The sequence below is a fragment of the Moschus berezovskii genome, chromosome 14 (assembly GCF_049115385.1).
Source record: "Moschus berezovskii isolate FMDL1 chromosome 14, NW_MosBer_1.0, whole genome shotgun sequence".
Lineage (NCBI taxonomy): Eukaryota > Metazoa > Chordata > Mammalia > Artiodactyla > Moschidae > Moschus > Moschus berezovskii.
Genome location: NC_142473.1, coordinates 19,933,893 through 19,958,558, shown reverse-complemented (window position 1 = coordinate 19,958,558; position 24,666 = coordinate 19,933,893). Strand labels below are relative to the sequence as shown.

Sequence of the window (24,666 nt, the reverse complement as noted above, 5' to 3'; positions counted from 1 at the left end):
TCAAGCCTAGGTAAAATTAAGAAACTGAAATCATATCAAGCATCCTTTCCAACCTCAATGCTATGAAATTAGAAATCAATTAAAGGAAGGAAAAAACTGTACAACACACAAACACATAGAAGAAATCAAAGATGAAATAAAAAAAAACTAGAAACAAATGACAGCAAAAGCATGATTAGTCAAAATCTATGGGATGCAACAAAAGCAGTTCTAAGAAGGAACTTTACAGCAATACAACCTCACCTGAAGGAACAAGAAAAACATCTCAAACAACCTAAACTTATACTTGAAGCTACTGCTGCTGCTGCTGCTGCTGCTAAGTCACTTCAGTCGTGTCCGACCCTGTGTGACCCCATAGACGGAAGCCCACCAGGCTCCCCCGAGAGTACTGGAGTGGCCTGCCATTGCCTTCTCCGACTTGAAGCTACTAGAGAAAGAATAAACAAAACCCACAGTTAGTAGAAATCATAAAGATCAAAACAAAAATTACTGAAATAGAAACAAATAAAAGAATAGCAAAGAACAATGAAATAAAAAGCCAGGATCATTGGGAAGATAGATAAAACTGATAAACCTTCATTGAGACTCATCAAGAAAAAAAGTGAGAGGACGCAAATCAGTAAAATTAGAAATGAGAAATGAAGCTACAGCTGACACTGCAGAAATACAAAGAATACTACAACAACTGCAAGCCAATAAAATGGACAACATGGAAGAAAGGGACAGATTTTTTTAAAAGGTACAACCATCCAAGACTGAATCGGGAAGAAATAGAATTATAAGCAGAAGATTCACAAGTAATGAACTGAAACTGTGATTAAAAATCTTCCAACAAAAAAAGCGCAGGACCAGATGGTTTCACAGTGAATTCTATGCAACATTTAGAAGAGAGTAAACACTTATTGATCTCAAATTTTCTGAAAAAAATTGAAGAGGAAGGAACACTCCCAACTTCATTCTACAAGACCACCATCACCCTGATAGAAGAAAAAGATATTAACAGAATTACAAAAGAAAATTACAGGTCAATATCATTGATGAATACAGACACAAAACCCCTCAACAAAATACTGGCAAACAGAATCCAACAACACATCAAAAGCAACATACACCGTGATCAAGTAGGATTTATCCCAGGGATTTAAGAATTCTTCAATATACACAAATCAACCAGGGGGATATACTACATCAACAAATTGAGAAATAAAAACCCTATGATCATCTAAATAGATGAAGAAAAAACTTTTGACAAAATTCAACATTTACTTATGATAAAAACTCTCCAGAAAGTGTGCACAGAGGGAATTTACCTCAACATTATAAAGGTCATGTATGATAAATTCACAGCAAACATCATTCTCAATGGTGAAAAACTAAAATCATTTCTTTTAAGGTCAGGAATAATACAATGATGTTCTCTCTCTACACTATTACTGAAAATAGTGTTGGATGTCCTAGCCATAGCAATCAGAGAAGAAAAATAAAAGGAATTCAAATTGGAAAAAAAAAGAAGCAAAACTCACTGTTTGCAGATGATATGATACACTATACATAGAATATCCTAAAGATACTACTAGAAACCTACAGGAGTTAATCAGTGAATCTGGTAAACCTGCAGGATACAAAACTGACACACAAAAATCTCCTGCACTCCTATACACTAACAATGAAAGATGAGAAAGAGAAATTAAGAAAAGTATCCCATTTATCACTGCAACAAAATGAATTTAATACCTACAGATAAACCTACCTATGGAGGCAAAAGGCCTGTACTCAAAAAACAATAAGGTATTGATGAAATAAATCAGAAAGGACACAAACAGATGGAATAATATATGATGGCCTTTGAAGGGAAGTATCAGTATTGTGAAAATGACTATACTACCCAAAGCAATCTACAGATTCAATGCAATCTCTATCAAATTACCAATGACATTTTCCACAAAATTAGAATGAAAACTTTTACAATTTGTATGGAAACACAAATGACTCCAAATAGCCAAAGCAATCTTGAGAAAGAAAAATGGAGCTAGAAGAATCAGGCTCTCTGACTGCAGTCTATACTGCAAAGCTACAGTCATCAAGACAATACAATACTGGCACAAAAACAGAAATACAGATCAATGAAACAGGATAGAAAGACTAAAGGTAAACCCTCACAACTTCAGTCACCAAATCTATGAAAAAGGAGGCAAGAATATACAATGGAGAAAAGACAGTCTCTTTAATAAGTGGTACTGGGAAAACTGGACAGCTATATATAAAAGAATGAAATTAGAATACTCCCTAACACCACACATAAAAATAAACTAAAAATGGATCACAGGCCTAAATTTGAGGTTGAACACTATAAAACTCTTAAGAGGAAAACACAGGTAGAATACTCCTTGCCTGCAGCAGGGTCTTTTTGGATCCACCTCCAACAGAAATGAAAATCAAAACAAAAATAAGCAAGTGGGATCTAATTAAATTTGAAAGCTTTTACACAGTAAAGGAAACCATAAACAAAACAAAGAGAACCCTCAGAATGGGAGAAAATATTTGCAAACAAAGCAACTGACAAAGGATTAATCTCCAAAATATACAAACTTCTCATGTATCACAAGATCAAAAAACTAAATGAATAAATGGGTGAAAGATCTAAATAGATATTTCTCCAAGGACGTACAGATGGTCAAAAAGCACATGAAAAGATGCTCAACATCTCTCATTATTAGAGAAATGCAAATCCAAACTACTACCTCACACCAGTCAATGGCCATTATCAAAACTCTACAAACAAAAACTACTGGAGTGTGGATAAAAGGGAACCTCCTACAGTGTTGGTGGGAATGTAACTTGATACAGTCACTATGGAAAACAGTATGGAGATTCCCTCAAAAAAAAAATAAACAGAATTACCATATGAAACACCAGTCCCTCTACTGGACATGTATCTTCAGAAAACCATAATTAAAAAGCACAAAGGTACCCCAACATTCATTGCAGCACTATTTACAACAGTCAGGACATGTAAATAACCTGTCCAATGACAGATGAATGGATAAAGTTGTGGTACTTATATGCAATGGATGGAATATTCAGTTCAGCTCAGTTCAGTTCAGTCACTCAGTCGTGTCCGACTCTTTGTGACCCCATGAATCACAGCATGCCAGGCCTCCCTGTCCATCACCAACTCCAGGAGTTTACCCAAACTCATGTGCATCGAGTCGGTGATGCCATCCAGCCATCTCATTCTCTGTCGTCCCCTTCTCCTCTAGCCCCCAGTCCCTCCCAGCATCAGAATCTTTTCCAGTGAGTCAACTCTTTGCCTGAGATAGTCAAAGTATTGGAGTTTTAGCTCCAGCATCAGTCCCTTCAATGAACACCCAGGACTGATCTCCCTTAGAATGGACTGGTTGGATCTCCTTGCAGTCCAAGGGACTCTCAAGAGTCTTCTCCAACACCACAGTTCAAAAGCATCAATTCTTGGGCACTCAGCTTTCTTCACAGTCCAACTCTCACATCCATACATGACCACGGGAAAAACCATAGCTTTGACTAGATGGACCTTGGTTGGCAAAGTAATGTCTCTGCTTTTTAATGTTATCTAGGTTGGTCATAACTTTCCTTCCAAGGAGTAAGCGTCTTTTAATTTCATGGCTGCAATCAGCATCCACAGTGATTTTGGAGCCCCCAAAAATAAAGTCTGACACTGTTTCCACTGTTTCCCCATCTGTTTCCCATAAAGTGATGGAACCAGATGCCATGATCTTAGTTTTCTGAATGTTGAGCTTTAAGCCAACGTTTTCACTCTCCTCTTTCACTTTCATCAAGAGGCTTTTGAGTTCCTCTTCATTTTCTGCCATAAGGGTGGTGTCATCTGCATATCTGAGGTTATTGATTTTTCTCCTGGCAATTTTGATTCCAGCTTGTGCTTCTTCCAGCCCAGCATTCCTCATGAGACAGATGGAATATTACTCAATCATAAAAAGGAACAAAATAGTGCCATTTGCAGAGATGCAGACACACCTAGAGACTGTCATAGGTGAAATAAGTCGAAAGAGAAAAATATCACTTATGTGTGGAATCTCCTGGAGAAGGAAATGGCAACACACTTCGGAATTCTTGCCTGCAGAATTCCATGGACAGAGGAGCCTGGCAGGCTCTTTCTGTCACAAAGAGTTGGACACAACTGTGCAACTATCACTCATATGTGGAATCTATAAAAATGGTACAGATGAGCTTATTTGCAAAATAGAAATAGAGATACAAATGTAGAGAACAAACAGTGGATACCAAGGGGGAAGGAAGGGCTAAATGAATTGGGAGAGTGGGATTGACATATATACACTTATATGTGTAAGAACAGATAACTAAGGAGAACCTATTGTATAGCACAGGGAACTCTATTCAATCCTCTGTGGCAACATTTTCTTCCCATTTTTTTCTAAATGGGAAGAAAATCTAAAAAAGAGCAGATATACATACACATATAACTGATTCACTGTGCTGTACAGCAAAAAATAACACAACAGTGTAATGCAATTATACTTTAATAAAATAAAGAAAAAAATCACATCATAAAGCAGTTATATTCTAATAAAAATCCATTAAAAATAATAATACTCAATATGCAATTGAGGCCCATACCCCTTGGCCCCAATAACAGCAATAATAAAATATTTTTAACAAGAGAATTCATGAATTTAATATTTAAAAATCAAAAATATATATTTGCAGTAGCATCTATCAAGAAATTAAACCCAACAAGTACTTTGTGAACATTTACTATGAATAAGAAAATCTGTTAAACACAGAAGGAAATCAAAACACAATAAGGGGGTAAAACAGGGGTGAATGGGGTATCAGCTTACTAAAAATATAACTTTTATAAACAAAAAAAAAAAATCATGACTAAGGCATGGTCCCTGTCTTCTCTCTGAGATAAATATATATCAAATAATTACAGTAAATTCACTGGTATGTGCATGCATGCTAAGTCACTTCCGTCATGTTCAACACTTCGCAACCCTATGCACTATAGTCCACCAAGTTCCTCTGTCCATGGGATCCTCCAGGCAAGAATACCGGAGTGAGTTGCCATGCCCTCTGCCAGGCGATCTTCCATGAAGCACTTAATATTGACTATATCTGAAGTCTGCTTTTTATAAGTCAAAAATTAAGAGGCTGAGCATATGCTTCCAAAATTAAAAGTTTAATTGTTATAAACAAAATACAATCAAGTGAATCTGGGCTACATCCTCATTTTTCTCAGAAGACAGAATAATATGAAAATGGCAATAAACTCAGTACCAGGAGACCTAGATTTTAGTCTTGTTGTTATTACTAAACAGTTGTAAGATCTTAAGCAAGTCATTAAAGCCTTTAAACTTTGTCCATCTGTAAAATAAGGCAGTTGATTTAAATTACCTTTTAAATTTTTTCTCAAAAGGTTCTATACGAGAAAGCCAAAAAATGAAGAGGGAAAAACTCTATACGATGAACAAAAATACAGAGATTTAAAGCAAGAGTTTTCTAACTTCATGGTAACAAAGTCTTCTAATGAAAATTTAGAGTAACTAACCCTATATTAGAATTAGAAAGAAAAGCTGGGTTCTAGTACGACTCACATGACTACAGGCAAATAACTTGACCAATTTCACTCTTAGTTTCCTGAAAATTAGAAATTAACTATAATCAAGTGGGACATCTACTTTGCTATCCTCACATGGCTGTTATTGAAAATAAGCTAATACAAAAATGTGCCATGTAAACTTAAAAACTGTACAAATGTTCCCATTACTAAAATATGACTGAAGATAATTTTGTATGGACAATGAAAACACGGTTATTTTTCCACTTAATTTTCTCTAAGGAAAAAAATATCAAGAGTAACATTAATTATTGTGTATGTGGCACTTCAATCATCACACACACAAAGATCTGTTGATAAAGTCTTCCCAAAACATTTCATCGTAAGGACAATTATTTGACATCATCATTATCATTTACTATGTTCTAGATACTGTGATAAAAGATTTTTCTCATTTAATTCTCACAATAACCGTATAAGACAGGAAATACCTGTATAAGTAGGAAATACCATTATTTCCTACTATATTTAAACTGGGCTCAGAGAGGTCAGGAAACATTCCCCAAATCACAGAACGAGTAAGTGGAAATGCCAACCTTCTAATCTCAAGAAGTCAAACTCCAAAGTCCACGTCCTTCGATATAAACACCAGCTCTACATACATTCTCTACATTACTCTTAAAATATTCATACTTTCAGGTGTCTTATAGTTTCAACTCTACCACTAGTCTAAACAGAATGACCACACTATCTGCATATGCAAAAAAAAAAAAACCTGTAGATCATTTTTTAAAGCTTAATTTCAACTCTGGGATATGAATGTCTGACAGACATTTGGAGCTTTCTGTCATTCTTCCTCCTAAATAAATATGAGAGGGAAACGGTGAGAGCATGATGTGAAAGGGAACAGAGACAGGCTCTCTAAAACCTTTGTATAAGGTCATTTTTCTCTTACTGCCTTGGATTCTGCTGGTTCAGCCAGCTGAAAGATACTACTTAGTGTAGAATTTTGGGTCTTCAATCAGTGAAGAACCTGCTGACTACATATACTCAAAGACAGGATTTATCAATTCTAAATCTTTCCCATATATGAACTTATTGACTGTCCTCTGAAAACAGGGATTAGTAAAGGCTTTGATCAGTCCTACATAATGGTTCACTGAGAAAACCTATGATCCTCAAACTCTTAAATTTCTAAAAATCAGTATTTCAAAGACACCTTTATATGGCTAGAGCTGTTATTATATAATAATATTATATTATATATATATGCCAATTAGGTGTTACATTGACAACTCAGTGAAAAGTTTAATTAATTACAGTTAACCAAGTATACACATTGTAATATTATATGTTATTATATAGCAGAGACATTTCTGCCCATGATGAAAGGCAATAAAGAAAAGGGTATAATTACTAATAAAGTCAGTACAAAATAAAAAGGAACCTATAAGGTGGCTCCAGGGACATCTCTCATAAAATACAAAGGAACATGATAAATGGCCAAAATAAAAATACACTGTGTATAAAAAGAAAGAGAACATTCCGCTGAGAAATGACTAAGATGAAAAGATAACAATTTATAATATTACTATGTGTATACTTGGTTAACTGTAATTAATTAAACTTTTTACTGAGTTGTCAATGTAACACTTAATTAGCATATAAGTATTTTTTAAATTATATGTGATTATACAACTTAAGTATTTTCTCTCCAACTGCTCAAAAGTAACAGCACTATCCTAAGGTCAACACAAATTTATAAATGGTGGCAAAGTAAAAATTTCTGAAGATATGAAATCACATATTTAATACTTATACATAATTTTCATGAAACTTTACAACCTTAATACTTTATACATTTTGTAAAGGGCTTCCCAGGTGGTGCAGTGGTAAAGAACCCGCTTGCCAAAGCAGGAGGCAAAAGAAAGGCGGGTTCGATCCCTGGGTTGGGAAGATTCCCAGAGGAAATGGCAACACACTCAAGTATTCCTGCCTGGAAAATTCCATGGACAGAGGAGCCTGCAGGCTATAAACCATGGGGTCACAAAAGGGTCAGACACTACTGATCATGCATACAGAACCATGCTTTGCATTAATCCATTCAAAATATAAACTCAAATATAAAATATTATCGAGTATAAAAATATTTAATCAATTTGCTACCATATTCGAGGTAAAATAATCTTGCCAAGTACTAGTAATTTAAATAAGGTCTTAAAAGACTGCAAATGTTTTATCATTGCTTTCGGGTATGTAAACTGAACCTTTAGTAATAATCCATAGATATTCATAATAGAAAACTGTACAAATTTCACATCAAAAAATCAATATATATCATTGTTTTGCAAATATATAAACAGACACAGATGTTTTCAGACTTGTTCAAAATTATATCTGCATCAAGCAGAAATATTTAAATAAGTAGTGATAAAATTCAGATTTAATACATATCTAAATCTGATTTGGATTGTTATTCATTTTTGGAATTCATAATACATTGTGCCAATCTACTAGCAGACTCAGGTCATTCTCTTAGGGATACCAAGTAACAAGAAACATTTATGTGGCTACAAACAAAATATAAAGATACCTTTAATGACTGATGACACATTACAGTCTTCTGGTGGAAGACCTGTCCCACCATCCTTCCAGTATGGATTCAATTCTCTTTCCAGCAGTCTGGACTGGAATAAAACATTTTTAGGGGTCACAATTTTAAAATAACTCCACTATAAATTATATTAATAAATTAAAAATCTGAGACTCAGTTAACAATTGCAACCTTAGGGAAATATTTAAAACACTTTTTTTTCCAATTAACTTATTTATTTTAATTGGAGGCTAATTACTTTACAATATTGTATTGGTTTTGCCATACATCGACATGAATCTGCCATGGGTGTACATATGTTCCCCATCTTGAACCCTCCTACCACCTCCCTCCCCATCCCATCCCTTTGGGTCATCCCAGTGCACCGGCTCTGAGCAACCTGTCTCATGCATCAAACCTGGACTATTTCACATATGGTAATATACATGTTTCAATGCTATTCTCTCAAATCATCCCACCCTCACCTTCTCCCAAAGTAATGGAAATAAAAGCAAAAATAAACAAATGGGACCTAATTAAACTTAAAAGCTTTTGCACAATGAAGGAAACTATAAGCAAGGTGAAAAGAGCCTTCAGAATGGGAGAAAATAATAGTAAACGAAGCAACTGATAAAACACTCTTAAGACACACTTTTTCCAACATGGAGGAAATAATGTCTAAATTAACATTCACTCAATGTGTTTACTGAATCCCTACCATGAATCAGAACTGTGTTAGATGCAGAAGATAAAACAGTCAATATGGCTAACTCAGCCCTTGCTAGCTTATAAGATAGTGAGGAATATAGATAATATACAAGTAATTGACAAATGCTTTGAAGACAAGAGTATAGAGTGCTAAAACCATATAAAATTCAAATTCCTCTCATGCTGACAAATCAAAGACTTCCTAGAGGAAGTAATACGAGTAGTATTAAACCTAAGGATGAGTAAGAATTAGCCAGTTTCTTTTGTGGGTACCGAGAGCATTAAGGTGCGCCAAGGACAAGAATAAAGCATGTTCATAAAACCCTAGAGGAAAAGGAAAGCACTGAAGTTTTAGGAAAGAAAGTAATTCAGATTTAAATAAAACTTTAGAAGCATGAATGAGTAGCAACAAGAGATTAGGTTGCACAATAATCAGAGACTAGGTCACAGGAGTCACTTGAAACAGCTATTGGAGCTTTATGCTGGGGCAACGGTGAGTCATAAACACGATCAGCTTTGTATTAGACAAAGAGCAAACTGGTTTCAGAGTGGAAAAAAGACTGGAGAAGAGCAACATTAGAGATAGGAAACCAGTCAGAAAACTGTGGCAGTAATCAGGAAAGAGAGGATAATAACCTAGTGATAATGTGGGAGTCGGCTGTTTTCCAAGCACTATGCCAGGCACTGGTGGTGGTGGTTTAGTCGTGAGTCACGCCCAACTCTTGCAACCCCATGACTGTAGACCATCAGGGTCCTCTGCCCATGGGATTCTCCAGGAAAGAATACTACAGTGGGTTGCCATTTCCTTCTCCAGGGGATCTTTCTGACCCAGGGATAAAACCCACATCTCCTGCATTGCAGGCGGACTCTTTACCACTGAGTCATGAGGGATGCTAGGCACTGAGGCTATAATGAACAAGCCAGGCATAGTTCTTACCATCAAAGAAATTATGGCCTTGAGAAAGGAGAAAGACAGCAATATTAATATAGATGAGCACTATAAAATTAAAGGCTACTACAGTAATATATATTAGGGGTATCTAATTTGACTCAGGGTGTCAGAAAATGCTTCTTAGAACTAAAACTTACAATTACTAGAAATAATAAAGGCAATTGGATAGAAAGGAATGGAAGGAATTACACTCCAGGATATCTGGATCTGGTTGAGGACCATACCATTGTGGTTATATAGGTCATTAAGATCTTTTTTGTATAGTTTTCTGTGTGTTCTTGCTACCTCTTCTTAATCTCTTCTGCTATGTTTAGGTCCTTGCTGTTTCTGTCACAAATTAATGTTAGAAGAGTAATGCATCTTGATTGAATGGGGAGAGGGCAACGGAAGCTCCCTTGGTTGATTATAGTCTGTCTGCTTTCCCAGCAACAGACCATAACTGTGAGCATAATCACCTGCAGTGAGTTCTGTGAATTCTTATAGTGAACGATCAAATCAGACGATATTTCTGGAAATCCCCCAAAATTACAGTTTGTGCTGAAAGTGAGGAAAGTCTTGGGGACTGTGAGTTCTCACTTTGTAGTTGACTCAAAAGCTCTGGGATTTCTATTCCTCACCCCTAGAAATCTAAAAATCCATTTGTAAATAAATGGTGGGGCATTGAAATCTGGTTTATAGTATCCAGTAGAGTTAAAATATAATAGGCTTAAAAAGTCATAGTATTTTCTGCTTAAAAATATAATACATATTTATTGAAGAATTAGCATATAATTCATGACAAAAATATAAAGATAAACAAGATTTGGGTGTGTTTTCTTGCAATAATTTTATATGTACCATTCTTATATCCTGATTTTTCTTTTCTTAAGCTGTTTCTATAAGAATGCTTTTCACATTCTCATAATAATGGCAAAATACATTTTATAATGTGCTTAGTTACAGATCCTTATATAGATATATTTACTTTCTAGTGTCCGTTTCATTGTGCTAGTCATATATTCAAGAGCTAGTACCACAGAACTGTATAAAAGGCAGCTTCAGCTTATTTACTGTGATAACTTGAGGTCAACATCCAGGAGCTAATTCGGCCTAAATACAGGCTCACTGCTTCTGATAAAATAATCTTTAGAATGAGTATCAGTCAGTTAAGCAGCAAAACAGAGATTAGCTACAAATAGTGCTAGTGACCAGCACAGGAAAAGTGATGGTGCAGGCAAAAACACAAATGAAAATGAGCAAAATAAGTCCGTGATATGCCTGCCAGTTTTTGGTAAAAGTCTTGATTTCAAAGAAATAAAAATTTGTAATTCTTTACTGGATAGTGGGAGGATTTGCAAAATGCTGACTCAGTCTGGAAGATAGCTGTTTCATATTTCTTTCAGATTGTGTAAAATACTATTTTTAAATTGTTCTAAAGGCAATTTAATGGAGAAGGCAATGGCAAGCCACTCCAGTACTCTTGCCTAGAAGATGCCATGGATGGAGGAGCCTGGTAGGCTGCAGTCCGTGGGGTCACTAAGGGTCGGACACGACTGAGCGACTTCACTTTCACTTTTCGCTTTCACACATTGGAGAAGGAAAAGGCAACCCACTCCAGTGTTCTTGCCTGGAGAATCCCAGGGATGGGGCAGCCTGGTAGGCTGCCATCTGTGGGGTCACACAGAGTCGGACACGACTGAAGTGACTTAGCAGCAGCAGTAATATGAACCAACCTTTGAAAACAAAAATGTTTGGTGAAAAAAAATTTTTGAAGCATCTGAAACATATTCATGAACTGACAAAAAAGTACAGAACCTTCAAATGAACAAAATTTAAGTTAGGGACTTCTCTGCAGTCCAGTGATTAAGATACCACGTTTCCAATGCAGAGGAAGCAGGTTCAATCCCTTGTTTGAGAACTAAGATCTCATGTGTTGCAAGCCAAAAAATAGAAAAAATCAAAAACAAAAAATTTTAATTAAAGGTTAACTTGGAGGGATAAGCAAAATAGGATGATTTGATTTCTTATAGTATATACAAAAAGATTCTGTCACCTCCTTTTTTAGTCTACTATAAAATGTCATAGTATCTACAATCAAGAAATTCCTTCCAGTGCTCTTAGACACTCAAAGAGATACACATCAGATAGCCAACAGGATGCTAAGTCACTTTAGTCGTGTCCAACTCTGTGTGACCCCATAGACGGAAGCCTACCAGGCTCCCCCGTCCCTGGGATTATCCAGGCAAGAACACTGGAGTGGGTTGCCATTTCCTTCTCCAATGTGTGAAAGTGAAGTCGCTCAGTCGTGTCCGACCCTTAGCGACCCCACAGACTACAGCCAACCAGGCTCCTCCATCCATGGGATTTTCTAGGCAATAGTACTGGAGTGGCTTGCCATTGCCTTCTCCGGCCAACAGGATAACAAATACTAAAATTACATACTCAGGTGGACAACTGACAACAAGTAACACAAATTATGAGATACTACCTGAAAGTATAAAAAAGACACACAACTGAATACATAAAGAACTACTATCAGTAAGAAAAAGACAACCCCAGAACAAAAATTAACAGAAAACATAAACAGGCAGCTCATACTATGAGAAATCTAAATGACAGAAGAAAAAAATGAAGAGATCTCTCCTAGTAATCAGAGGAATGCATGTTAATTCACAAAATACAATTTCTTACACATTAGTCAGTGTGACAAAAATTAAGTATGACAATACAGACACTAAGTATGGCAAAGAAACATACATGGCTCGGGGACACTACACTGAGGCTCTGTCTTTGCAGGCGTCTGTAAAGAAATAGGGGCATACTTCATAACTCAGCAATTCCACTTCTAAATATGTCCTGTGGAGAAATTCAGCACTGCCTGTAACAATTTGTAAGTGTGAAAGACAACAAAAGTGGAATGGAAATTTACAAAACGGCAGAGTTAGATTATGAAAGACCATTGAGTGAGTAAAAGGAATGACATGGAAATAAAATATATCAACAGAATCAATCTCTAAAATAAGATGTTGGTCATATCATTCACAAATAACATTTCTGAAAACGGGTTAATACCTAAAATATACAAACAATTCTTACAGCTCAATATCAAAAAGTAAACCACTCAATTAAAAAACGGTCAGAAGACCTGAATAGACATTTTCCCAAATGTCTATGTGTGCCAAAACACAGCTAGCACCCACGCACACGACAAAATGCTCAACATCACTAATCACTGTGGAATTGCAAATCAAAGCCACAGTGAGATATCACTTCACGCCTGTTAAAATAGCTATCATCAAAAAGACCACAAATAACATGTTGGTGATGCAGAGAAAAAAGAATCCTAGTGCATTATAGGAAAGAATATAAATTGAGACAGCCACTATGGAATACGGTATGAATGTTCCTCAAAAAAATAAAAACATATGACAACATACGTGTTTCAATGCCATTCTCCCAAATCATCCCACCCTCACCCTCTCCCATAGAGTCCCAAAGACTGTTCTATACATCTGTGTCTCTTTTGCTGTCTCGTATACAGGGTTATTATTTGCATCTTTCTAAATTCCATATATATGTGTTAGTATACTGTATTGGTGTTTTTCTTTCTGGCTTACTTCACTCTGTATAATAGGCTCCAGTTTCATCCACCTCATTAGAACTGATTCAAATGTATTCTTTTTAATGGCTGAGAAATACTCCATTGTGTATATGTACCAAAGCTTTCTTATCCATTCGTCTGCAGATGGACATCTAGGTTGCTTCCATGGCCTGGCTATTATAAACAGTGCTGCAATGAACATTGGAGTACACGTGTCTCTTTCAATTCTGGTTTCCTCGGTGTGTATGCCCAGGAGTGCGATTGCTGGATCATATGGCAGTTCTATTTCCAATTTTTTGAGGAAGCTCCACACTGTTCTCCATAGTGGCTGTACTAGTTTGCATTCCCACCAACAGTGTAAGAGGGTTCCTTGCTCTCCACATCCTCTCCAGCATTTATTGCATGTAGACTTTTGGATAGCAGCCATTCTGACTGGTGTGAAATGGTATGTTGTCATATGTGAAACGAATCACTAGTTCAGGGTCAATGCATGTTATAGGATGCTCGGGGCTGGCATGCGGGGATGACCCAGAGGGAGGATAAAGGGAGGAGGGAGGTGGGAGGGCGGTTCAGGAGGGGGAACTTATGTAAACCCGGGGCAAATTCATATCAATGTATGGCAAAACCAACCAATATAATATTGTAAAATAATTTGCCTCCAATAAAAAATAAATTAATTACCTAAAAAAAAAAATAAATGTAACATCAAGCAAAAAAAAAATAAAATAAAAAATAAAAACAGAATTACTATATGATCCAGAAATTCCATTCATGGGTATATATTCAAAGAAAATGAAAGACTAATTAAAAAAGACATATGTACTCCAATGTTCATATCAGAACTGTTCACTACAGCCAAAATACTGAAGAAACCTAAGTATCCATCAATGACAAGTTGTGATACACATACATACTGGAATATTACTCAGTGGTAAGAAAAGAATGAAATTCTGCCATTTGCAAAAACATGGATGAACATACAGGGTATCATGCTTAGTGAAACAAGCCAAGACAGAGAAAGACAAACACTGCAGTTATTACTTACATGTGAAATAAATGAATAACAGAAACAGACTCACAGAACAAACTAGTGTCATCAGTAAGGAAAGGTATGTAAAGGGGTTCAACAGAGATAGGGAATTAAAATGTACAAACTACTATGTATAAAATAAACTACAAGGACATATTGTACAGCACAGGGAATTATAGCCACTATATTATAAACTATAAAAATACTGAATTACAATGTTGCACACCTGAAACTAATATTCCATATAAACCACACTTCAATAAAAAATAAAATTAAATTAAAAACACAATAAACCTTTTAAATACTAATTACAAAAATAAAAAAATAAAAATTCTAATCATCATCTGAAGAAAGAAACAAGAGACTAACATGATGTACCAGGCACAACATACTCAAACTGGTCTCTGGGTGTTTGAAAACTGGCTAGTCTCATTCATTAGTCTAGATGATTTACTCCCAAACAATAATCTGAATTTTTAACTAAGCAAAAATCAAAAATTACTACAGGTTACCGAACATCAGGACTAAATCCAGGTATTTACAAGGCAGCAAAATAAATTCATGGGTAAAATAATATTAAGTATTCTTCCCTTTCAAATGTATAAAAGGAATAAAGCAGCAAATATAGTTTTTTTAAAGTTTATAATCTCATAACGGAAATAAAATAAGACTATTAAATTAGCACTTTATAGAAAACTACAAGTAATATAAAGTAACAAAATACTATGGAAACATAAAGGAAGAAGAGATTTCAATCAAGACAAATAGTAAGGATTTCATCATATATATAAAGTTAAGCCTTGAGGGATAAATAAGATGCAGCCATACAGTGATAGAGGGCATGTACTTAGAAAAACCCAGATGAACAAAAATTCCAAGACATGAATTTGCAGAAAAATACAAAGTAATTAACTATTTTGGTTGAGGTGCAAATCACCCAAAAGAAAAGAGTCCAATCTGTTTGGACTCCATTTGCAGGCAGCATTCTGAGGGCTTTAAAAAAGAACAATAAATATAGTACCTTTCTTTTCAATCTAGGCTCTGAGCAAGGTAAGAAACATACACTCGAGGAAGATGGCAGAGGAATAGGAAGGGGAGACCACTTTCTTCCCCACAAATTAAGCAAAAGAACATTTGAACGCTGAGTAAATCCCACAAAACAACTTCTGAATGCCAGCAGAGGACATCAGGCACCCAGAAAAGCAGCCCATTGTCTTCGAAAGGAGGTTCAGTTCAGTTCAGTCGCTCAGTCGTGACCGACTCTTTGCGACCTAATGAATCACAGCACGCCAGGCCTCCCTGTCCGTCACCAACTCCCGGAGTTCACTCAAACTCATGTCCATTGAGTTGGTGATGCCATCCAGCCATCTCATTCTCTGTCGTCCCCTTCTCCTCCTGCCCCCAATCCTTCCCAGCATCAGAGTCTTTTCCAGTGAGTCAACTCTTCACATGAGGTGGCCAAGGTATTGGAGTTTCACCTTTAGCATCAGACCTTCCAATGAACAGCCAGGATTGATCTCCTTTAGAATGGACTGGTTGGATCTCCTTGCAGTCCAAGGGACTCTCAAGAGTCCTCGTAGGAAATAGTATAAAAGATAAAAAGAGAGACAAAAGAGGGAGGGACGGAGATATGTCCCGGGAAAGGAGGCTTAAAAAAAAGAGAGAAGCTTCCAAACACTTGGAAACACTCACTGGCAAGTCTCTGGCCAGCCTTGGAACCTCAGAGGGCAACATAACTGGGAGAAAAAAGACATAAATAATTAAAACCCACTGACCAAGTGCCCAGAGGAAACTCCCAGCAGAGAAGCGGCACAACAGCCCGCACTACCCACTAGCAAGCGGGCGCCAGGCAGGGAGGCACGAAGGGCATCGCTTAGAGTGGGGACCGGGTCTGAATGACCCGAAGGCAATCTGAGGGCGCTAACTGGAGATAGCTAAGTAGACTGTGTCATAGCTAAAAGGCAAAAAGCCTGCGAAAAGGCAAGGTCCAAGCTAAGACACCGCCAGACCCGCTCACAGAACAAAGGACTGAACAGAGCTAGCCGGCTGCGGTCGGCCCATCCCCCATCCCCAGCGGAGACAGACAGGGGAGGGCAGCCAGAGACAGAAGGGGGCAACCGCGGCCCCAGAGAGGCTTCCGATACCAAGCTGCAGGCAGGCTTCCTTGCTAACCAAGACTTGTTGGGTTCGGGCAGGTCGACATCTGCCTGAGAAGGTGCGCAGGTTGTACACCCAGAAAACCAAGCGGCAAGGACCGAGGAGGCGATAAGGCGTGACCACGCTCGCCAAACACCTGGTTACCTGAGCTGCTCGGACCGGGGAAGGGCACAAAACGCAGGCCCAACCAAGTCTGCCCATTTGTGGAGTACCCAAGTACCTGAAACTGAGCCGCTCAGACCTTGGAAGTGCATACAACCCAGCACCAGCCTCGGACAGTTCCCGGCAGAGCAACCTAGAGCCTGAGCAGCATAAACAGGGAAAGCACACAAGCCCTGAGCAGGGACAATCCCAGTGTAGCCGACACACTGAGAGCACTCCCCACTGACGCCATGGATATTTGTTAGCAGCATTCCTCCCTCCCCACAGCACTACTGAACAGGTGAGCCAATAAAAGTATGCACCACCGCCCCCTTGTGTCAGGATGGGAATTAGACACTGAAGAGACCAGCAAACAGAAGAGCTTAAACAGAAGGAACTGCCTGGGAAGAGACAGATGGAGAAGTCTTGAGGCTACTGCAAGAATAAGGCTGAAAACCAGAGGCAGAGGCTTAAATCCAAATCCTGAGAACACCAGAGATCTCCTGTTCCAGGGAACATTAATTGATAAGAGCTCATCAAATGCCTCCATACATACACTGAAACCAGGCACCACCCAAGGGTCAGCAAGTTTCAGAGAAAAACATACCACGCAAATTCTCCAGCAACACAGAAGAATAGCCCAGAACTTCAATATACAGGCTGCCCAAAGCCACTCCAAACCCACTGACATCTCATAACTCATTATGGACACTTCATTGCACTCCAGAGAGAAGAAATCCTGCTCCACCCACCAGAACACCGATACAAGCCTCCCTAACCAGGGAACCTTGACAAGCCACCTGTCCAAGCCCACACACAGTAAGGGAACTACATAATAAAGAGAACTCGATAAACTGACAGAAGACGGAAAGGCCACCCCAAGCAAAGCAATATAAGCAAGATGAAGAGGCAGAGAAATACCCAGCAAGTAAAGGAATAGGATAAATGCCCACCAACACAAACAAAAGAGGAAGATATAGGGAATCTACCTGATAAAGAATTTCGAATTTTGATAGTGAAAATGATTCAAAATCTTGAAAGCAAAATGGAGTTACAGATACATAACCTGGAGGCAAGGATTGAGAAGATGCAAGAAAGGTTTAATAAAGATTTAGAGGAAATAAAAAAGAGTCAATATATAACGAATAATGCAATAGATGGGATCACACTCTGGAGGGAACAAACAGTAGAATAACACAGGCAGAAGACAGGATAAGCGAGCTAGAAGATAGAATTGTAGAAATAAATGAAACAGAGAGGAAAAAAGAAAAATGAATTAAAAGAAATGAGGACAATATTAGAGACCTCTGGGACAATGTTAAACGCTCCAACATTCGAATCATAGGAGTCCCAGAAGAAGAAGACAAAAAGAAAGACCATGAGAGCATACTTGAGGAGATAATAGTTGAAAACTTCCCTAATATGGGGGAAGAAATAATCACCCAAGTCCAAGAAACCCAGAGAGTCCCCAACAGGATAAACCCAAGGCGAAATACTCCAAGACACATATTAATCAAATTAACAAAGATCAAACACAAAGAACAAATATTAAAAGCAGCAAGGGAAAAGCAACAAATAACACACAAGGGGATTCCCATAGGATACCAGCTGATCTTTCAGCAGAAACTCTTCAGGCCAGGAGGAAATGGTAAGACATACTTAAAGTGATGAAAGAAAATAACCTACAGCCCAGATTACTATACCCAGCAAAGATCTCATTCAAATATGAAGGAGAAATCAAAAGCTTTACAGACAAGCAAAAGCTGAGAGAATTCAGCATCATCAAACCAGCTCTCAAACAAATGCTAAAGGATCTTCTCTAGACAGGAAACACAGAAATGGTGTATAAACTCGAACCCATAGCAATAAAGAAAATGGCAATGGGATCATACTTATCAATAATTACCTTAAACATAAATGGGTTGAATGCCCCAACCAAAAGACAAAGGATGGCTGAATGGATACAAAAACAAGACCCCCATATATGTTGTCTACAAGAGACCCACCTCAAAACGAGGGACACATACAGACTGAAAGTGAAGGGCTGGAAAAAGATATTCCACACAAATACAGACCAAAAGAAAGCAGGAGTAGCAATACTCATATCAGATAAAATAGACCTTAAAACAAAGGCCGTGAAAAGAGACAAAGAAGGAAACTACATAATGATCAAAGGATCAATCCAAGAAGAAGATATAACAATTATAAAGATTTATGCACCCAACATAGGAGCACTGCAATATGTAAGACAATTATTAACAAGTATGAAAGGGGAAATTGACAACAATGCAATAATAGCGGGAAACTTTAATACCCCACTCACACCTATGGATAGATCAAATAAACAGAAAATTAACAAGGAAACACAAACTTTAAATGATACAATAGACCAGTTAGACCTAATAGATATCTATAGGACATTTCACCCAAAAACAATGAATTTCACCTTTTTCTCAAGCGCACACGGAACCTTCTCCAAGATAGCTCACATCCTGGGCCATAAATCTAGCCTTGGGTAAATTTAAAAAAACTGAAATCATTTCAAGCATCTTTACTGACCACAATGCAGTAAGATTAGATCTCAATTACAAGAGAAAAACTTAAAAATGCCAACATATGGAGGCTGAACAACACGCTGCTGAATAACAAACAAATCATAGAAGAAATCAAAAGAGAAATCAAAATATGCACAGAAATGAATGAAAATGAAAACACAACAACCCCAAACCTCTGGGACACTGTAAAAGCAGTGCTAAGGGGGAAGTTCATAGCACTACAGGCACACCTCAAGAAACAAGAAAAAAGTCAACTAAATCACCTAACTCTACACCTAAAGAAACTAGAAAAGGAAGAAATGAAGAACCCCAGGGTTAGTAGAAGGAAAGAAATCTTAAAAATTAGGGCAGAAATAAATGCAAAAGAAACAAAAGAGACCATAGCAAAAATCAACAAAGCCAAAAGCTGGTTCGTTGAGAGGGTAAATAAAATTGACAAACCACTAGCCAGACTCATCAAGAAACAAAGGCAGAAGAACCAAATCAATAAAATTAGAAATGAAAATGGAGAGATCACAACCGACAACACAGAAATACAAAGGATCACTAGAGAATACTATCAGCAATTATATGGCAATAAAATGGACAACTTGGAAGAAATGGACAAATTCTTAGAAAAGTACAACTTTCCAAAACTGAACCAGGAAGAAATAGAAAATCTGAACAGACCCATCACAAGCACGGAATTAGAAGTTGTAATAAAAAATCTTCCAGCAAACAAAAGCCCAGGTCCAGATGGTTTCACAGCTGAATTCTACCAAAAATTTAGAGAAGAGCTAACACCTATTCTACTCAAACTCTTCCAGAAAATTGCTGAGGAAGGGAAACTTCCAAACTCATTCTATGAGGCCACCATCACCCTAATCCCAAAACCTGGTAAAGATCCCACAGAAAAAGAAAACTACAGGCCAATATCACTGATGAACATAGATGCAAAAATCCTGAACAAAATTCTAGTAATCAGAATCCAACAACACATTAAGAAGATCAGACCAAGTGGGCTTTATCCCAGGAATGCAAGGATTCTTCAATATCCACAAATCAATCAACGTAATAGACCACATTAACAAACTGAAAAATAAAAATCATATGATTATCTCAATAGATGCAGAGAAAGCCTTCGACAAAATTCAACATCCATTTATGATAAAAACCCTCCAGAAAGTGGGAATTGAAGGGACATACCTCAACAAAATAAAAGCTATATATGACAAACCCACAGCAAACATTATCCTCAACGGTGAAAAACTGAAAGCATTTCCCCTAAAGTCAGGAACAAGACAAGGGTGCCCACTCTCACCACTACTATTCAACATAGTTATGGAAGTTTTGGCTACAGCAATCAGAGCAGAAAAAGACATAAAAGGAATACAAATTGGAAAAGAAGTAAAACTTTCACTGTTCGCTGATGACATGATCCTCTACACAGAAAACCCTAAAGACTCTACCAGAAAACTACTAGAGCTAATCAATGAATACAGTAAAGTTGCAGGATATAAAATCAACATACAAATCCCTTGCATTCCTATACACTAATAATGAGAAAACAGAAAGAGAAATTAAGGAAACTATTCCATTCACTGTTGCAACGAAAAGAATAAAATACTTAGGAATATATCTACCTAAAGAAACAAAAGACCTGTACATAGAAAACTATAAAATACTGGTGAAAGTAATCAAAGAGGAAACTACTAGATGGAGAAATATACTGTGTTCGTGGATTGGAAGAATAAATATTGTGAAAATGAGTATACTACCCAAAGTAATTTATACATTCAATGCAATCCCTATCAATCTACCAATGATATTTTTCACAGAACTAGAACAACTAATCTCACAATTTGTATGGAAATACAAAAAATTTCGAATAGCCAAAGCAATCTTGAGGAAGAAGAATGGAACTGGGGGAATCAACCTGTCAGACTTCAGGCTCTACTACAAAGCCACAGTCATCACGACAGTATGGTACTGGCATAAAGACAGAAATATAGATCAATGGAACAAAATAGAAAGCCCAGAGATAAACCACGCACCTATGGACACCTTATCTTTGACAAAGGAGGCAAGAATATAAAATGGAGAAAAGACAGTCTCTTTAACAAGTGGTGCTGGGAAAACTGGTCAGCCACTTGTAAAAGAATGAAACTAGAACACTTCCTAACACCACACACAAAGATAAACTCAAAATGGATTAAAGATCTAAGTGTAAGACCAGAAACTATAAAACTCCTAAAGGAGAACATAAGCAAAACACTCTCCGACATAAATCACAGCAGGATCCTCCATGACCCACCTCCCAGAATATTGGAAATAAAAGCAAAAATAAACAAATGGGACCTAATTAAAATTAAAAGCTTCTGCACAGCAAAGGAAACTATAAGCAAGGTGAAAAGACAGCCTTCAGAATGGGAGAAAATAATAGCAAATGAAACAACTGACAAAGAATTAATCTCCAAAATATACAAGCAGCTCCTGCAGCTCAACTCCAGAAAAATAAATGACCCAATCCAAAAATGGGCCAAAGAACTAAACAGACATTTCTCCAAAGAAGACATACAGATGGCTAAAAAACACACGAAAAAATGCTCAACATCCCTCATAATCAGAGAAATGCAAATCAAAACCACAATGAGATACCATTTCACACCAGTCAGAATGGCTGCTATCCAAAAGTCTACATGCAATAAATGCTGGAGAGGGTGTGGAGAAAAGGGAACCCTCTTACACTGTTGGTGGGAATGCAAACTAGTACAGCCACTATGGAGAACAGTGTGGAGATTCCCTAAAAAGCTGGAAATAGAACTGCCATATGATCCAGCAATCGCACTCCTGGGCATACACACCAAGGAAACCAGAACTGAAAGAGATACATGTACTCCAATGTTCATTGCAGCACTGTTTATAATAACCAGGACATGGAAGCAACCTAGATGTCCATCTGCAGATGAATGGATAAGAAAGCTGTGGTACATATACACAATGGAGTATTACTCAGCCATTAAAAAGAATACATTTGAATCAGTTCTAATGAGGTGGATGAAACTGGAGCCTATTATACAGAGAGAAGTAAGCCAGAAAGAAAAACACCAATACAGTATCAGTGCAGTTCAGTTCAGTCGCTCAGTTGTGTCCAACTCTCTGCGACCCCATGAATGTATACTAACGCATATATATGGAATTTAGAAAGATGGTAATGATAACCCTGTATATGAGACAGCAAAAGAGACACAGGTGTATAGAACAGTCTTTGGGACGCTGTGGGAAAGGGTGAGGGTGGGATGATTTGGGAGAATGGCATTGAAACATGTATATTATCATATGTGAAACAAAACACCAGTCCAGGTTCGACGCATGATACAGGATGCTCGGGGCTGGTGCACGGGGATGACCCAGAGGGAGGATAAGGGGAGGAGGGAGGTGGGAGGGGGGTTCAAGAAGGGGAACAGATGTACACCCGGGGCAGATTCATGTCAATGTATGGCAAAACCAACCAATATAATATTGTAATTAGCCTCCAATGGAAAAAAAACAAAAAGCAACATACACTCACTCTCTCTCACACACACACACTCAAAAGAAGAAGAAATAAAAGACAAAAATCACCTTTATTGTTAATGAAGGCTAAAGTGGAATTTTTCTTTCAGTGGACACCAAATGCGTCTGCTAACTGAACCCTGCAATGAGGCAGACTGTCCCAGGTGTAGAATGCGCTGAACTAACCCCCACATCATCTCATTAGCCACACAATCTCTGCAGTCTGTTCCATAAGAAGGAAAGGCAGGGCTAAGCCAAGCATGCCCAGTTTATTCTTTGCAAATTTTCTAATGGAAAATGTACTTCATACCCTCAAGGATAGAATATGAAAGGAGGGGGGAGCATGAAACACCACTAGCAGAGCTTCATCTGTGGAAAAGTATTAGAAATGGCAAAGACACATTCTCATTAACTTGAAGCACTGAAGACTTCTAAACAGAGTAATAAGACCATGACAGAAGCTGTACTCTGAAAAAGTTAATCTGACATCAGTTGTAGGCTGCTGAAAAAATAAAAAAGGGTTATTGTAACTGCCCAGGCAAGAGTAAACTAGGGCCTGAACCACAATAATATTTGACCTTGTATGTTTCTTAGTTTCAGGGGCTCTCCTCACTCAGCTCCAGCAGAGAGGACACAAATGAGGCAGAGAGGAGAAGACATACAACTAACAACTGGCATTCAAACTAGAGAAGCAGGAACAGGAGCGGAAACGATGATACAGGTGCAAAAGACAAAAACTACATTATCAAATGAGCAGATCAACAGATGCTAACTTACTTGAATCAGAGTTTATACATAAGAATGTGTAAAAAAAGATTATATTAATTAGAAAGCCTTTAATTCAGTGCTGGAAAGTTGATAAGCATGAGAAAGTACGACAGCTTCTTAGGAAAGGAAAGGTTTTCTGTAATAGTATTTCTAAGAAAAACTATTCACTATTTCAATCTACTTAAAAATACTGAAGAGTTTACTACATTCTGTGAAGAAAGCTGATTGCCAAAGAATTGATGCTTTTGAACTGTGGTGCTGGAGAAGACTCTTGAGAGTCCCTTGGACCGCAAGGAGATCCAATCAGTCCATTCTAAAGGAGATCAATCCTGGGTGCTCACTGGAAGGACTGATGCTAAAGCTGAAACTCCAATACTTTGGCCACCTCATGCGACGAGTTGACTCACTGGAAAAGACTCTGATGCTGGGAGGAATTGGGGGCAGGAGGAGAAGGGGACAACAGAGAACGAGATGGCTGGATGGCATCTCCGACTAGATGGACATGAGTTTGAGTGAACTCCGGGAGTTGGTGATGGACAGGGAGGCCTGGCATGTTGTGATTCATGGGGTCGCAAAGAGTCAGACACGACTGAGCGACTGAACTGAACTGAACTGATTGATATAGAGAACAGGCTTGAATACGTGCAAAACCTAGGATCCTAAGCCAGTGATACTCTAACAGACCAGACTGTTGATGCCTACAAAGAGCAGAGCATGATTTCAGAAGCAAGCATGTAACGGCAATGGGTAAAATCAACTTCCTGACGTCATACAACTCCTCTCTCTTGCTCTACTATCCACTGGATATCTCCCTATGGTACTTTCCCCTTGAGTCCCAACTTCTTCAGACAAAACAGAAATAAAGGTGTTCCAAAAATGCCTGGCCCCAAAGTTCCAATTGGGCAGCTCCTTAATTATAAAGCCAATACAGTTTACCACACCAACATTTTCAAAATTAAAATAGAACTGAGAAGGAAAAAACAAAACAAAACAAAAAAATCGATCCTAGGACTTCATGATCACTCCTTCATAGTTTTCATTTATTTGTGCCTCTATGCGGCATTCAGGGTAAA

General features: G+C 37.7%; 1 protein-coding gene across 2 annotated transcripts in view; it reads right to left on the bottom strand.

The window, feature by feature from the left end:
* CWF19L2 (CWF19 like cell cycle control factor 2) overlaps positions 1–24,666 on the bottom strand; it is a 175,345-nt gene that overhangs the window by 129,540 nt on the left and 21,139 nt on the right. For both annotated transcript variants that reach the window (XM_055422941.2, XM_055422942.2), the window contains exon 6: positions 8,169–8,262. In XM_055422941.2, coding sequence (XP_055278916.2) covers positions 8,169–8,262 — 94 coding nt within the window. The remainder of the gene's footprint in view (positions 1–8,168; positions 8,263–24,666) is intronic.